The 17,556-nt window shown below is 49.2% G+C and overlaps 1 protein-coding gene across 3 annotated transcripts in view; it reads right to left on the bottom strand.

The window, feature by feature from the left end:
* Positions 1 to 17,556, bottom strand: part of LOC118794865 (protein TANC2-like) — a 134,567-nt gene that overhangs the window by 87,968 nt on the left and 29,043 nt on the right. For all 3 annotated transcript variants that reach the window (XM_036553148.1, XM_036553149.1, XM_036553150.1), the window contains exon 2: positions 7,860 to 7,959. In XM_036553148.1, coding sequence (XP_036409041.1) covers positions 7,860 to 7,926 — 67 coding nt within the window. In that variant the 5' untranslated portion in view covers positions 7,927 to 7,959. The remainder of the gene's footprint in view (positions 1 to 7,859; positions 7,960 to 17,556) is intronic.

The raw sequence follows: 17,556 nt of genomic DNA, 5'->3' as shown, positions 1-17,556 counted from the left end.
AAGGCTTAAAGCGGTCACTCTAACAGTACGCACAGGCAGCATTAGGTAAAATGGAGTCAGGGAAGCGCGGGTCTCCGTAACGAACGCGCTCGGTCTGTTAGCATCGCGGCTGTGTTTTCCACGGAAAATGTGCCGTTTTGAATCATTTCGCAGGAACAGAGGCAGTGTCCGTTTCCTGCTTATTTATCACTTCGGCTTCAACGGTTTCCATGCCAACTAGCGAGTCCCTCATAGCTCCCCTTTTCCTTTATCCAGCTCTTGCGCTGATGGCGATGTGCCTTGTTCTGTCCTTGAATTGATCTATTGTGGAGCTTTGCACATGCCAATAACAAGTCCACCACAGAGATGAGGGTGCCAGAGATATAAATGAATGAATCTGCTTGGGGAGAGGGCTCTTGTTCTCCCCACATCGGCACCACAGTCTGTGTGAGTTTTGGGGGGGGGGCGTGGGGAGCCTGCAGCTGAGCGCCGAGGCAGCTTTGCCATGTTGCTGGGGGGCCCAAAGGTAGCAAAAGAGTCGTGTCTGGGTCCTGCTCCAGGGACGCTACGGCCAGACAACGAGAGCCAGGTCTGGGGGGGGGTGAGTGACGGCTCCCATTCTGCCAGATTAACGGACACCGTCTGGCACAGATCTGTCATCGAATTCATCCAAAACCCCTCCCACTCCTGCAAAACACATCCAGCCCAATGGGCAAGGGTCCAGAGCTGCCGATGGCGAGGGCCGGGAGAGGGAGAGCAAAGGAGACATGGGGGAGGGGAGGAGAGAGGGATCAGAGAACAGGGCAGAGAAACGGGAGAGGAGAGAAGGGAAAGAGCTAAGGTTGCCTTGAACCTTCTGAATACATGCGCAGTCATCGAGTCATCTACAAAACATCATATAGGATGCAGGCCTCCTAGCAGACAGAGGAAGCCATCTGTGAAATATGATAAACACCCAGTGGGGAAAGTGCTTGAGCACCAGGACAGCATCTGCTCTGATGATCCAGTTTCCCGCAAACTGGTCTACACTCAGCCTCTCCTTCACTGAGACTTGGACCGGATGCAGCCACAGACCACACACATGCCTCCCCAAAAGACTGAGGCCTCCCCTGTCCTCTGAACACTCTGAGCTTACGCAGGCCACTTTGGGTGTGGTCTTCCTCATGTAAATGTAAATGTAGGCAACCGGTTGGGATGTAAACTGGTTGGGATGCACTTCAGCGGTGTCCAGCTTAACTTGATCTGATGTCATCTTTGGATTTAAATTCAATTTCAAGATGAGCTACTTTGAACAGCCTCTGATACAGCATAATAATGATGCCACACAATAAATATAACCTATATATATACCAGTCACAGCAAAACAATCCCCCGATGGAGCCCCCCCCAATTTCAGTGGTGCCCAAAAGTGAGAAGACCCTTGCTGTGTGCACAATTTTTTTAATTAGTTTATTTTTTTCTGCCTCTAAGTTCATTGTGCTTGGTGCACTCAGTCAGGTCTGTAGGTGTATGGAGTGAAGCCAAGTGTAAAATATAAGATATTTAAAGCATAGGCAATTACAGAATACGAGAATCAATTAATCTTACCCTTACTGGGTTGCATGATCAAACGTCCTCATCAGCAAATCTTTATCCGATAGGTCCGAAACGCCACGAGAGTACAAAGTGTTCTGGGAAATGCGGTTCTGTGTAGACTTGCTGGGAAAGTGCACCAAGAGCAGCAGGGATGCGCTAATGCTCTAGCAAACTATCTATGAAAACACACCTGGCGCTGAGCTTCTAGCCTTGAACATGCACATTTCGAGTGGGCGAGAGGGAGCGTACAGTTTGGGACGCAGCCAGAGAGGGAGGGCCGGCAGAGGCACTCAGAGGAGACATTACTCTAAATGGGTCAACCGAGGAGCGCAGTATGTGGGTCAACTGGAATAATAGCGGAAGCCGGGGAGGCCGGGAGCCCATCGCACGGGCGGACACCGGAGGGCGCTGCCGAGCTCTGAGCGCCGCAGCGTCACTGCAGCAACCTCTATTCCAGCAACAACAGGCGCGTAATGGGTACCCAGTGATCAGGTCACCTGGGAACAGGCACAAACGCACACACTCTCTGTTCTCCGGGGGTGAGTTTAAATCTACAGTGTGTGTATGCAGGGATCCTTGATAGAAAAAAAAAAAAATCAGCTTTGAGGAGCAGGGGGGAGAAGCAAGGAGCTCAGATGAGGTGTTGGTGAGGTGCAGACAGGGGGTTTGAGAAGCAGGTGCATAAATGATTCATGAACCTTGGAGAACACCACTGATTCCTCTTTAATAAAAAAAGACGGCGAGGGAAAGCTTCAAAGCTCTGCGAGAAACAAGCTTCGACAAACTCAGCATTATGAGGTGCGCATTCAGGTGCGTCGCACGGAACGTGTGGACTCAGCACACTGCCACGCGTTTAGACTGATACCCAACACCGCGCCCGCTACGAGGAGTCAGGTCAGGGGCAATGATGAAGAAAATACACAACCATCTCACAGAGGACAGCCTCAGGGGGGAAAAAAAACACATTCCCACAATGCACTGGAACCGTCTTCCATTCGAAACTTCAGAAAAGGGGTTCAGTTCTCCTCCAGCAACAGCGTGCTGTTTACTCAGCCGTCGATTTCACTCGAGGAACACCCGAGCGCAAAAACACAAGCTCACGTGGGTACTTCAAAGATCAACACAGACGCATTTTAATAACGTTTCAGTAACAGTCAACAGGGACCCCCTCTTTCCCCCAGCACAGATGTGCCTTGCTTTCTCTGCCAGTTCTGAGTGCAGTACAGATCTGAACTAAGATGGTTCATTTCAGTCTTTTTCAAAAGGAAGCCCGCAAACGAATGTGCGCTGTTCTAGGCAGGCCCCCTGGGAGCGTGCCTATTTTAACAATGCTCTACTCTGCGGAGCACTGTGCTCGTGTAAAGGACCCTGCCGCTGAAACTCTGCACACTGAGACAGCAAGAATATTTGCACTCACACACCGTGCGAAAGCTACCCAAGGTCTTCAGCGATCAATATCTCATCTGCAACACACTAAATTCTGCAATAAAGCGGGGAGTTTATGTAAGGATCCGTGTTCCTTAAACCCGAATCAGTGGGCCTCACTCTCGATGCTTATTTGCCTTGTATAGCAAAAGGGGAAGATATCAGGTGAGAGACCCAATCTGTTTTTAATAGGCTCCCATAAACAAACAGCAGCTCCTATAAAGGTCCCGCCACCTACTGTTTCCTAATCCAAAGCTTCCCAACGCCACTAGTCTGGCCGTCAGACAAGAGTGAATGCATTGACGCAAAAACACTGCAAACCTGGAGAGGGCAAAGCTGCCAACCTTTAGCGCTCGCCGATCTAATGTATCACTGTGTGTAACTCTCACGTAATCTGTGCCCGGTGCTCAATGGCCCAGTTTGATGGGCGACTGACTCCTAATCAGTTCTCATCACTGCTGCGGACAAGCCGCCCGTAGCGTCACCCGTAGTTATCCTTCTCACACGCGCTAGTGTTCGGCTGTTCACCGCCGGCCCTTGTCGTCAGCCGCTCCTCACCGAGAGCACATCTGCGCAGGACCTTGGTCGTCCGCTGAAGAGCATGCTGCCCCACTCCACCGCTGAACACAAGGGGGCAGGAAGAGGTGACACCGAAAGGTTACGGATGAACTACAGCAGAGCTCAGCGTGATACACCGATCCGAACGCACGTAATAATCTCATACGCTTTCCACAGCCTTCTCAGAGTGCGGTGCTGCATTACGGCTCAGCTGACTGCCTTCCAAGCCCATTCTGATTCTTCTCACGAAGGCAAAAATCTCGAGGCAAACCGTCTATTGTGCGGCAACATACTGTAATAGACAATTCACAGTGATATGCAATTCTTGTGGGCTCAGCAAGACGTCGACTGCTTTGATTTAATTTATACCAAACTTACGCAGTGGAAGGCTTGGATTTCATGCAGAAGAAGAGTCAAGAAAACCATGATTCAAATGCTGTCAGTATCTCTGGGACCCACTGAAAACAAAGGCAAAAACAAAAGAAGTCCCCCGGTCTCAGTTATCTGTCCAAGACAGGGTGTCAACTTTCTTCTTTCTCACGAGATCAAAGCGAACACACCCAACCACCACGTGAAGCAGGCCAAAGAATGACCAGAGCCAACCCATAACAGAGCTGTATCACTTGGCAAAATGGAATGACAGCAAAACCTCTCATTCACCCCTGCATATATTCTAACCCCATGCTCTCCTGAGTATCACATTGTGAGAGAAGGTAATCACCTGGCGTGCTCTACAGGCAAGATACAGTGGGTCCCACCCTATTCACCACCACTGTGCCCCATCGTCCCGTATTACTGCATCCCAGAAAATCTGCAGAGCCCCTCAGTCAAGGGTAATTTAAAATCCCATCATTCAAATTCCAGTCCACTCTCCGAGTCACTTGATCCTAGCTCCCCGTGGGCCTGTTACCTGGTCCAGTGCCAGCTGTAAATATAAGCGTGGGCTGGCAGTGGGGACCGTTCTGAAACCAGGGGAAGGTTGATTTTCTGGCTGTTAATTAAGGCCCAGCCATTAGATTCGACCAATCGGTTACACCCAGTTGCCAACAAATCCGACCGGTTTCAATGCCCGAAAGTCACAGCCAACCCATAAGCCTCACATGGTCACAAGGCCGAAACAAACCCTACAAGATGAGGTCAGTGCAGCGGACGGTCTCGTCAGCCAGACAGGATCTCGTGGCACGAGCCCTCTGCGGTCACTACATGGCACGGGTCTACACCCGTTGCTTTCGGTGAGACTCTGAGAAGCAGCTCTCCCTTGAGACACAAATTCATCAGAGAGACAGCAGCGCGATTCTAATCACTCCTGGTTGTCAGGTCCGGAGACTCTAACCAGAGTGCTTAAAAGCATCAAAGACCTCCATCACTGTCTGGCGCTGTCAGCAGAAGACAGACTGGAGACTGGAGATCAGGAAATGAAAATACAGGAAGGAGGGTGCACTGAAAAAGCACTTCACTCCAATCCTTAACCTGCCTCCTCTTCTTTACTTCATGTAACCCTTACCGGAACCATGTCGACCTCACAGCCCATGTAACTCCACCCAATGACACAGAACACTGTGCTTCAGTCATACGCCTGTCACTGTGTCACAATTCAGACAGCAATACGAGGCGCTGTGCTAATTAAGCTGTGAAACCTCTCTATGTTATGTCCACAAGACATTTCAGTAGAACTCCGAAGGTCAATAAGCCATAATGAGAGCCGAGATACAGAGAGGCAGAACGTCAAGACTGGCATTACAGCCATTCCAGCTCTTCATATCGTTCTGTTTGTTTCTGTTTCTTTACTCCACAGCTCCAGGGCTTGGCGCCGGATGAAAGGGCACTTCATTATATACCTGTGCGGCGCAGAGTTTGAATCAAGTACAATACAAGCAGGAGAAAACAGGAAATCGATTGCCGTACCGCCGGCTCTGAATAGGAAATTTTTCGTAGGGCTGTTTCCCCCCCACCGTTTCTGGGTTCTGACAGCTCTACCCACGCAGACGAGGACTGAGGGAAGCGGGTAAATACGGCCGCCGACTGAACGCGTTGCCACGGTGCCAACAACAGACAGCGAGAGAGAGCGGACCCCCGTGGCGCTGGTCTGACCAGGCCTCCGGAGCTGACGCCGCTGTGACTGCGGGCCATTCATACCCGTCGGGAGCGACTGCAGTGAGATATCGGCCCGGTTCCACCCCGAGCAGAAGAGCTCTCCATCTCCAGCCTGGAAAAAGCGGGGCCTTTCCCCGCGACAGTGGCCCGCTTGTTACTTCTGAGGGAAGCGAAATTGCATGTCGTCGAAAGCCGGAGTCGCACAGTGGGTCTTTGATGGCGAGACGGGCCTCTTCTCTCCATGTCCCGTTGGCTAAAATTTCGCACCAATCTGTCTCTGCCTGGCCCGGCTCCACCGGGGCTTCACTGGTGTCCTTTGTTCTCGCCTTGGGAACTGAGCTCCTTTGTGCCCGAAATACACTGGGGTGGCACCCACATGTAGAGAAAGTGAATATGCGCTGGCCAAACATGATTCAGGACTTGCCGTGCGCCTGAGATGAGAATTCACGAGTTGAAAGCTCACAGCTGTATGAAACTGCAAGAGCAATGTGGTAGCTGTCCTTTTAGACCAACCACAGGCTCTTACATGCAATTATATATTCTTGGGAGATCACACATGCAGTTGCTGTGCCGGGCACACATGAGCTTGCCTATAATGTAACATCCAGTCTATATTACTTGAATAACTGACATTACATTAATTAGCTGTTCAAGCAGCAGCCCTCATCTAGGCTGGCTTACAGTGATTACAAAATCCATAATGTGCACATTCAGCAACTGACCCACACAGCTGGACTTTTTAACAAGGGAAGGTATCAACTGCAGAACAGCACTTGGGAGACAAAGTAGCTCTTTGCATCAACATTCCAGATTTGAACCTGTGACTCATACCCCATCATGCAATGCTCTAGCCACCATCTCCTGCCACCCTCAGTGGCAAGAGGCGCGCCCTGGGAAAGGTGCGTCACTATTCCCTCTCCCCAGTTTACAGTCATTTACTGTGTGCTGTTTAATCACCACCTTCAAGCTTGCATCCTCCTGGGCTCACAGCCACGGCTTGCAGCTCTGTGCGTACGAAACCCCCCCCCTTCATTCTTATTCACAGCAAGGACGCTGTGGCAAACACCCAAGCTGTAAAAATGAATGGAACAGTAGGGCTATCCAAAACACAAAGACTGATCCTATTCCACTCTCTAATTTAAAAATACCAGGTCCATGTCATCACTGCGTGCACTGGGACGTGCATGTTAATTTACAGGGGGGCAGTAAATCTACTGATTCACCCGGCTCTCGTAACGGGACGTGTGTTACGTTCCTAAAATTGATTTGGACCCCTGGATTCCACCCAGTGGACTTACTAGAAAGCTGTCTCGTGGAGCAGACGTAATTTGACCCGGCTTCCAAAAGTGATGTCCGAGTGCTCGGAGCACCTCGCTCATTCCCTCCTTCAGAGACTCTGATGGTTTAGCGAGCAGAAGGCAAATATCCTTAGACTGCACATTGCAGTGTAATAAAGGCTTAGGCTCCAGGGACTACTGCTTGAGAGCACAGCTGCAATACTGCCCTGCAAGGTCTCTGTAACTTTCAGCATTATTACACACATCTGAAATGTAACTCTATGCACTCTGCTTTTGCTGCTTTCCAACATCAAAGAGTCATCTTCACAGCACACGTGCCTTCACTGGGCAAAGGAATAGTTAGATTTTGAGGGCGAATGATAACTAGCTGCACGTCTTCGAATGGCTGCGAGGTTCACATTCAGACTGTGGCTGGTGAGTAAAAATAGGCCCCCGGGGAGCGGGCTGAGTGCAGAGCACGCTTTACACCTACTTCCACACACCTGCCAGTCCGCGGCACGCATCTCTCAAAGGGGACATCCGTGGTGTCATCGGCACGGAAACATGACTGCAGGTGTCTCATTCTCGCCGCTGACACTGCCTCTCGTGGGCCAGTCTCTCAAAGCGCTTGTTTGCTTTAAAAATAGCGCCGCTGACACACTCATAGATTGTGATGTGGGTTAAATCCATTGTTAAATCCTTAACCTTCAGCATAACTGTGAACCTAGTGAAGACATTTTGTGGAAGAGGGAATTGGCGGGGGGGGGTAAACAGACCCCTGTGATTCTATCAGCAGCAAAGGAGGGGAACTTTGGGATTAGGAGACTCTATCTGCTCTCAGGGGGAGACACTTCCCCTGACCAAAACATTATGAAAGTATCAGAGGTAAATGAGGTCACCTCCATGTTGTCTCCATTGACCCCACGGTTGGCTAAGGGTTGTGTGACTTACCGCTGTTGCGGTTCTTGCGGTTGGACTTGCCACCGCTAAGCAACATCTTCAAGCTGTTCCTGAACATGGCTGCAGCAGTCCGCGCTGGCTATGGAGAAATCTGTGGAGAGAAAGGCAGGGGCTGTAAGCACATTTATGGCCAGGCATTGATCCTCCTGCAGACGCTACACCAGACAAAAGGCAAGTCAGACAGCCACCGTTAGCTCAGTTCTTGTTTGACATTTTGAACACTGCAGCATTATTCACATTCTGTAGTCAACAGATGAAACTATGGCATTTTCATATCTAAATAGCTTTGTGCTACACTGTTCATAAATGATGCTGTTCGTATAAAACATTTCTTCACACAGTTATAAAATCTCAGGACTCAAAGTACGGTCCATAAGAATGATCTTCAAAGAAATTTCAGTTATAAGAGAATAAATCAACGGTCATGACTCAATGGTGGATTGTTACTTAGCGCACCTTTGCAGCATTCCGTTGTTGGTGATGTATGCCTGAACACTGCCACATACTAAACTTGAACTTCACTTCTCTGTATCAGCTCCTACTTATCTGAACTCAGTTCATTAAACATGCACATGTTCCCATTCCTGTTATATGGAGATACTTGTTCATTAGAGATTATAGGGAGATACTTGTTCATCTGTTACAGTGTGACTGCGAATCCCAGATTCCACACAGCAGCGACCGAAGGACACATTGAAAGCAGGAAAAGTTACAAGCCAGGAAGATCGGGCTGAGTGCCAGCACGGTGACCACTAAACAACCTTCAGAGTTCCAAGAAATCAGAGTGAAGAAACTGAGACAGTCAAGGGCCCTTAGGAGTAAGTGACCCATCACAAACTCTGACTGTTGGTGAGGATGAGGCAAACCCTGGACCCTGGAGTGCCGGTCTGCCCAAACCGACCGGCCCTAAAGACCCCCTGAGGCTGTGGTGCTGTACCTGGGACAGTCAGGCGGTTTGGGGGCCTCCTCTTGTTAACGCAATGCAACCGTAATGTCAGCCCCGTGCGGTGGTCTGACCGGCAGCTCTGTGCTGCTTGGGCTTTCTTTCCCCCGACACAGCGGGATCCTTTCGGAATCTTTCAGCACCTGAGCCAAAAAATTTGGGGGCGACGCAGCCCCCGGTGAGGAATGTCAACACCCCGTTACTCCCATTCCCGTAATTACTACTGTGTGAGCTCTGCTCTGCCACCGCACTGTACTGTAATTAAAGCGGAGGAGAGAGAGAGAGGCAGGAGTGGGAAAGCTTGGTTTACCCAGCAAATAACTGAGTTTTTAAGTACTGCCTGACTTCAGAAGGCATGTGGAATAAGTATAGGGGAGACGCTCACTATGAAGGAACTCTGAAAACCCTGGTACCATCCTGTCTGTTCCACTGTTATGAATGCGCTCTCCCTCTGTCTCCCTCTCTCTTTTCCTCTCTCCTAAGCTCTCTGTGCAGTCGGCGGAGGAAGGACCAGATGTTCTCTGTTAAGAGTGGTATGAGTCAGCAAGCTCACCGAAACAGGCTCTGGGAGAGACAGAGAAGCCGAACATCAATTCTCCCTTCTCTTCTCTATCAATATTCCAAAGCTACATTACATTTAGCCGGTGAACGCATACCCTTAACTTACATGCACTTAGCTAACATTTTTCATACGCATTATCAATTTATACAGCTGGGTATTTATAAAGGCAATTCGGACAAGGCAGTTTGCTCAAGTGTACAACAGAATTATTACATGTGGAACCTAAACCTCCACCCTTCACTGTAGGTCTTCTGTAGTTCACTGTACTTCATCTGTAGCTCATTGTAGTTCACGGTCATTCTTGAATCACTGCTGCCTTAGAAAAAAATAATTATATGATGAATGGTCAGAGGGAAGGGAGAGGACCTAAGTGCAACGCATGTGGCCTGACTGCTGTCTGTTTTGACCATGCTGCTTCTAGACCTGCTAGCCCCTCTTGGCTGAAAAAAATATAAAAGCTTACAGAGCAAAAGCAGAATCTTCACCGTACAGCTCCTCTCTCCTCCTATTTCCCTGCCCATCTTTCTGTCTTTGAATGCATCACTCGTGTAGGAAGTGCACTTTCCTTTTAGGAAATGCCTGCATTCTGTGAAACAGAAGAAACAGTGTGTGGATGTGCTGTTGAAGTGGTCAGAAAACACAAGCTGGAAGGTGTCTTAGGGAACACTGCAAAGAGACAGCAGCAGTTAACAGTCCCAGTAACAGCAGACCACAGTCCTAATTTCACATGGACCCACCCACCCATGCAGTCTTTTCAGGTTTCCATAGCACTTACACGCACAGTCGACCACTGGCTCTGTGATGAGGGCAGCCTTTCAAAGCCACGGGTTTCAGGGTTACATTATGCCTCGGGTCCCCCATCACATGACTGAGGCCGTTACATATGCAGCTTTTTTAAGAGCAGGTCGTTAATTAGCTGCTGACTGCATCCACGCCACCCCCGCTGTTCAAGTGATGCAATTCCTCTCAATTATGAAAGAAACAATGGCTTCTAATTTCAATTTTAGTTCTCCAACACCCAGTTCTTCAAACTCCCAGTTCAACATTTTCTTCCGATACATAAATTCAGTAGGCTATAATTCTGAGGAACATTTGATGAATGAGACACCATCAGTTTGACTAACACAGCTCTCAAGGGAAATAAACAAACAGCACAGCAACTACAAACTACCCAATTTATAAAACTGATTTATACAAATGAGTAAATGTGTTTTTCTCAATTCATACAAATCTCTGCGCAAAGCTGAAATGTTTTAAAGAACACTTGCATAAATGTGCACAAATATATAACTACTGCCCTCAACTCCAAGTACAGCAATTCAGTGCTGGGTAACTGGGCAGTAGTGTCATTTGACCTAGTTTAAAAGAGAAGAGTGTAACTGTTCAAGCTGACAGGATTAAAACATCAAATTAACCTCATTCATAAGATGACTGCTGACCAGGGCAAGTGCAGAGGGCTTAATAGCCAGACACACTTCAGCAACATCATTCTGACCTCATCGTGCAGCAACTCAATGACCAGACCAACCAGGGAGCCGGTCTCACAGCACAGAGCTTCTGAATGTGTGCCCAGGGCTGTCGCTAGGCAACCCGCAACTAAGAGCGGTCAATGTGCATCAGCTGTCAATCAGCTGTGTCTGTGGAAAAAACAAAATAAGATGGTTCTGTCTGGCTGCATGGCATGACAACATTGCTTCAAACCAATGCCCTTTGCCCCAGTCCCCAATAACTACGTCTCCAAGGCTTTCTGTCTGTATCCCATCACTGTTAATTAAAGGCAAGGCCACCTGCCAGTCAATTCTTCAACAAGCTTGCCTGTAAAGCTTTTTAGAAAAATCAATAGGAGAGGAAATAGAAATGTAACCACACTTTGCCCATGTTGATTTTTTTTGTTTTTTTTGCACACATGGTAAAAACAACCATGGACATTCTTCAATGTCACTGAATTTTGTCAAGCAGTGCTGCCAGACTATATAGGGCATCTTACAGCTATCAGCTGCAATCTGATATCTTTCCCAGTACAGGAAACACTGGAGAATGAACCTGTAGTTCTAATACATGAGCTCCGTTCCACATTCTTTTTACACAATGAGTGCTACTGGGCGTCTAATAAACTGTTACAGCTATTGGTAACTGGGGATGGATACCGATGTAATGATGGAAGTAAATATTCTCTACCCATGCTGTTCTGAGAGATTCAAATCACTCTTTGTTGCTCACTACATCTTTACCGCTAACATTTACTGTAATCTAGCTATCAGGTTCAAACCTGCTCTCCCTTTGTACCCTCCGTCGGCACATGAAACGAAATCCTCAGACCCATCTGAGCCAAGCATGTTTAATCCGACTCGAGAAAATTCAAACCCAACGCTGCGTTAAGATGTAGGCCAGATAACAAACACACCTGATCATACCCCAAGCCTGGGTTTCAGTGATTCCAGGCTCTCTCATTAGCAGCCCAAACAAAATAGTTAATTTCATGTCAAGGCACTCGGACATTTTAATCAGCAACTGCCACTTCTGATCAACGACCCTTGTACAGTGTTTCCTTATATGAGCAGAGAATAAAAATGAAAGCACTTTCTTACAGCTACGGTGTTGTTCTGTTAGCAACAGGATCATGGGGATGCATATATCATATGGCATGCATGTAGATTGTTTTTATTCAGCCTGTGTGACATGAAAATGCAGAACACAGGAATTTGAAGCAAGCCTCGTGATCCTTAACTGAGAGCTGTGTTTCAGTGGGAACATGGAAAATATGACACATCAGAACAGAGCACCCCCAGCCAGCCAGATGGATTGTCAGCAGCACAGAACTTTTATGCACTTCAAAGCCAAACCAACATCCTTTGTTTTAGGGGCAGTGAAACCATTGTTTGTAAAGTGCAAGCCTTAAAAATCTGCCTATGCATATCCATTGCCTCTTGTGCTGCTTTGACACTCTCCTGTAACCTCTGCATTCTGACAGCTCATGTTGCCTGTCAGATGCCAAACCAACCCCACTAAAGGGGGCAGGAAGCGAGAGGAGCACGGCCTCCAAGGTGAGGCCAAGTGATGTCACTCTTTCTGACCCAATAGTGCAGCCAGTTCAGAAATTCAGGGCTGCTGCTCTTCTTTGTCATATCACAGACCCTGAGGATGAGATTCCAGTTATGAGTATGGCAGTGGGCAGTGGGATAGGGGGTCAGGGTCAGGCTGCTGGTTTGCTTTTATGGAACTGGTTGGAATCTGGACTGGTACATGCCACATGGGCAGTCATTAGCTCTTCCCCCATCTCCCGTCTGTATACGGTAGGTCCCTGTCCATTCTCCATACCACAACTTGCTCATAAAGCCCCACTTCACAGAGTGAGTTGTGTAATTAATGGCAGACTGAAAAATCCAAAACTGAGCCAATCTTAAACGGGTTCAAATTAGACAACCATTCATGAAGCAACTATAGTCCACACAGCTCATAGTTTAGTACTTTGCTGATTATTTCCCACCAATCTGCAACAGGGGTGAACCTAGGAGTAATAACAGATTTGTTTATGTTAGAAGGTTTGGCCCATATAATGTCAGCTGGATCTATACAGCCCTGCGAAGCAAACTAAATCAGAATGGGTTTCAGCTGAAGGTGCTCAAATAAAAGAAAAAAATCAGTGAGGAGGGAAGATTTAGAGGGGATAAACAAATCAACGACCACAGTTTGCAGGACCAGAGGCGTTTCACATCAAAATGCTAATGAACGCCTGTGCATCAAATCGGGCGCTGGGAATAAAACGAGGATCAGAAGGGGAAGAAAGGGAGTGTGGCATCACGCTCCGCATCCCGATGCGCCACCCCCCTGACGACCCCGGCCGTGCGGTGCTGCGCCCCGCGTGCGCGCTCCTATTAAAATGATTTCACGCCGCCTCTAACAGAAAGGCTCGGCCATCTGCTCTCCAATGGAGCGTGACACAGCATAATTAATAAACTAGGAGCGCCGCACAGGAGCGTCGCCCGGGCCTGACCTTGTATGGTAATGACGGCGCTAACACACCGGGAGGAAGCGTGAGGACATCGAGGCCTTTTTTGTTACGGCGGGGCCGGCCCGTCATTGCGGAGGGCATGTTGACAACGCCTTCGGAGCCGTCTTTCAATTAAGGCGATGGCGTACAACAGGACAGCATGAAAACGCGGATCTGCCGGGCGCCAAGGGGCAACTGTCTCATATTGCTTCAAACAGATTCTCTTTCTAAAAAAACAAAAAAGGGCAATAATTCTTCCCTATCTCCTGTGTACATTCACACCCAGACAGCACAGCGCTGTAAATAATACCTACAGTGCAGTGGGGCCCATACTGGAATGAAGAATTCAGTGACAAAGGCAGGCCCAGCACTATGGGAGTGCTTAGGGGTGCACCCCCAGCGGTGTCCTTCCACCCCAATGTCTACACAGAATTTTTTTAAGATATGACTTTTTTTCGTTTCGGATTGCAATTGCACCCCTCTGTATTTTCTCCTGGTTCCTGGCCTGGACAAAGGGTTGTGTCCAGGCGGAGGCGACCGCCATGGCAACCGCAGGAGGAAGCCTCTGGTGTTGGGATGCGCGCGAGCGTGGAAGAGCACCGCTGCGGGGCTGAGCGCTGCCCCCCGTCTCTCCCTCTCTCATCGGCGCGCAGGTGAGCCCAGCGTAGAGCAATGCAAACAGGAGCGCAGCTGCACTGCAGAGCATGCCCCGCGCGGGTGGAATGGACCGCCGTCGCGACGGCGTCCGTTTAGCAGGAAGAGCGGGCGCCTTGGTGACGTGGCGTGCGCTCTGCGAGACCGTCACTGGGAGCTGAGGGAGCAGAACACAGAGGCAGAATTTTGATCCGTTGAGGCGTCGTGCATCATGTTGTGAGTCATGATTATGTATGGGAGCGATAATTACCTCCGTTAACAACCTCCACTGTTAAATCACCTGATAATGGGTAAACGCTATTTTTACCTAATAGCCAGGATGGTGTGACTCCATCGGGACGGAAGTGCACACCGGAAGGGCTGCTGCCACCAAGAACGGGAGCGGGGAGGAGAGGCTAAACTGGCCAACCTGTGACACAGCTCACCCAGCCCAGTGACAGAGGAGAAACGCTTTCATTTCCCCAGCTAGCCCGTCAGACACGGCCACGCTCTCATTCAGACCAGACAGACACATGCCCTGGTCACATGCCACACCTGGTGATCATGTAATCCATCTGATTAACTACACACAATGGCCTTTTTGATGTCCTTAGTGTCCTGCTGACAGGCGATAGCAGAGAGGGCTTTATCTGTCACTATCCATCTCAGGTTCCAGCTCCTTTAAATGTGAATACACATACCCAGCCAAGAAAGCCCTACAGCTGAGGAACGGCCACATTCAGAGGGCAACAAAATCAACAACATACCAGGAAGTACACACTAGAAATGTACAGCAGAGACCTTCCAGAAGATACATGGCAAAGACAGTCATACAAAGTATTATATTGCATTTGCAAGTGCAGGGTTTGTATGCTGATAGCGACCTGCTAATTGCTCTGACCCCCCCTTCCTCACCACGGGCTCAAGGGGGGGGGTTTCAGGTGGCCCCTGACGGGTCGGCGGCACGCACAGCCGGCTTTCCCTGCCCACCCGAACAGCTTGACAGAACAACGATGAAAGACGCGGATGGCAGGAGCTTGCATGCGCACACGTCTGGGTGGGTTCCGAGTGCACGAAGCTGAGGGGGCCGACAGCGGGTGCTTTGTGCTCCGAAAACAAGTCTGCCTCTGGTGTCGGCGCGAGGCCCGGAGCGGGTCGGCGCGAGGCCCGGAGCGGGTCGGCGCGAGGCCCGGAGCGGATCGGTGCGAGGCTCAGAGCAGGCCGCCGGGACCCCCGTCCCAACTTGAACAGGTCCCCGCTTCTCAGCGGAGCGACCGGAGAGGCAGGGGTGTTTGTTAGGCCTGAACAATACATAAAAGCCCGACCTGGAGCCAGCCTAACCTTGGGTCGTCCAAGGGGCTTGATTAACTCTTTCACAGAGTCTGAGCATTCTCTGTAGCTGAACAGCCTGCATTGTTCAGCAGGAGTGGGGCCCGCTTTCCCTGGTAATCCCGCCTGGGGAAGAGAAGTACTGACACTGTTATTCTTAAGATCTGCAGAAAAGGAGGTCTGAGAGGAGGCTGGGTGGAGACGTGGGGCTGGAGCTTACAGTACACTCTGCAGACGGGGAGATGGGTTTCTGTTTCACTTCTCCTCTCATACACACACAGACACGGTCTTCTCCTCATACCGCAAAGCTCATATTTCACTGCCAGTTATGGTTCTGCACCAGTGTGATTTTATATACGTGTGTGCACACACACATAAAATTGCTAATTATATGATTTGCATCCTTCCTTACTCTGTCCTGTCATTCCCAAACTGCCAGACAGCAAAATACTGAATATTTATACTGCACCTCAAGTGTAAGTATATTTCAGTACAAATATTTATGGATTATTCATGTTATGTATATGGGGATAAATTCTATAGTTTGGGGGGGATTCCTAAATCACCCAGCCATGGCAACCACCAGTTGCACTACCTCAGCTAATCTCACCACTACCTCCTCTGCACTTGTGTGGGAGTGCAGGGCAAGGGAAACGCGTTTCAAACATCCACAGGCCAAGGTGGCTTTTCTACATACAAGTGCTTCCAGTGCACCACAGTGAAGTGGGCAGTCATTGGAGGATGGATGCTACTGTAACATCATCCAAGCAGCTCACAGGCACCCAACGAGTCGTAGGGTGCCAATGGAGTACAGGGATGAGGGAACCCCAGCCAGACTATCCAAGCGGAACCAAGGCAATGTTTACTGCTGCAGTGGTCTCCCGTTGGCAGAAGATAGTCTTGAACCGGGGCGTAGGGCTCAACGGCTCAACCACTCCAAACCCTAAATCTTATAGCCAGCCTTTCTTATGAGAGTTCATTTTCTAGCCCATATGGCTGAATGTAATCTCTGCTTAGAACAACATATCTATGGGAAAAGAGGATTCAATTTTTGACCTTTCAAAACCTTTCAGTTTTCCAGGAATACATAATGTCTTGAAAGCAGGAACTGTCTGTACTGTACAGATACTGTACATGTAATAAACATTTCATGTATTAAGAAATATACAGCAGAACCTTACTGGGATCACTCATATTGCCCTGCGCAACTCAGTTTCCCCAAATGTTGCAACACACAGCCCCACAGTGACAGGGGTACTTCATCCACTTTGCAGCCGTCAGGGGCTTGGAGAAGCCTGGGACTGCAAATCAATCTCTGCCTCTCTCCCTACCAGCTCGATCCTGGGCAAAGCAGCCCCACCGCCACCAAAACCGTCCACACAGAGGTGCCACTGCGGAGGCAGGCAGCCAGGCTCCACAGAGGAATCCAATTACCCAGACGGCGGTTTCAGCGACTCGGCTGCCTGTCCTCAGCCCACTAGAGCTGTCCCCCCGGGGTCTGCAGTACAGGCAGTCGCCAGGAGGATTCTGGGTATTATTTGTTTATGTTTGTTTTGATATTATTTCCCCCCCTCACCGAGTGCTGCTAAGGTTCAACTGCTTCACCAAACCTGCAGCTTAATTATAGCCGGAGCTCACTGCTGCATACAACGGCCACTGTAAATTGTAGCTGAAGGCCAGATAATGCTCTGCTCCCACTGGACGCCTCATGTCCACGCAGGTGTCCGGCTTCAATGGCTGCTGTACTCACACTGATGGTGGACCCTCAGCCAGCCTGAAATGAAGCCACACACATGAGAAGAGCGGGTCCAGCATAATGGAAGGACAATGACTGAGCATGTACAATGCCTTCCAAGACAAATAAAAAAAAAACCCTCTGGTTACTACATTATGGATCCACATAACGAATAATCAGGAAGTCTAGAGTTGCTCTCCTTCAGCAGCAGAGGGCGTGTGCTGGCTGCTCCAACAAGCCTTAACAGCACTTGGCAACTTTTAAAGCACTGGTTTTGTTTTGTTTTGTTTTTTTGTTTCAAGCAAGTCATGCAAGTACGGCTTCATACAATGACTGCCGCAATCCCCTAAAAAAAGCAAAGTGGAAGTACAAGCTACTGTCTGACTAAGGGTGTAAATACAGGGTTCACACTCTGCTCATGCAAACCTCTCTCACTATTCCATAACTTTCCAAGTCAAATGAATGCAATAACTCCTTTCAAACTATCAGAGCAGA

Source organism: Megalops cyprinoides, chromosome 19, assembly GCF_013368585.1.
Source record: "Megalops cyprinoides isolate fMegCyp1 chromosome 19, fMegCyp1.pri, whole genome shotgun sequence".
NCBI classification, from domain to species: Eukaryota; Metazoa; Chordata; class Actinopteri; order Elopiformes; family Megalopidae; genus Megalops; species Megalops cyprinoides.
The sequence above is the reverse complement of the archived record's forward strand: the minus strand, read 5'-3'. Positions and strand labels throughout refer to the sequence as shown.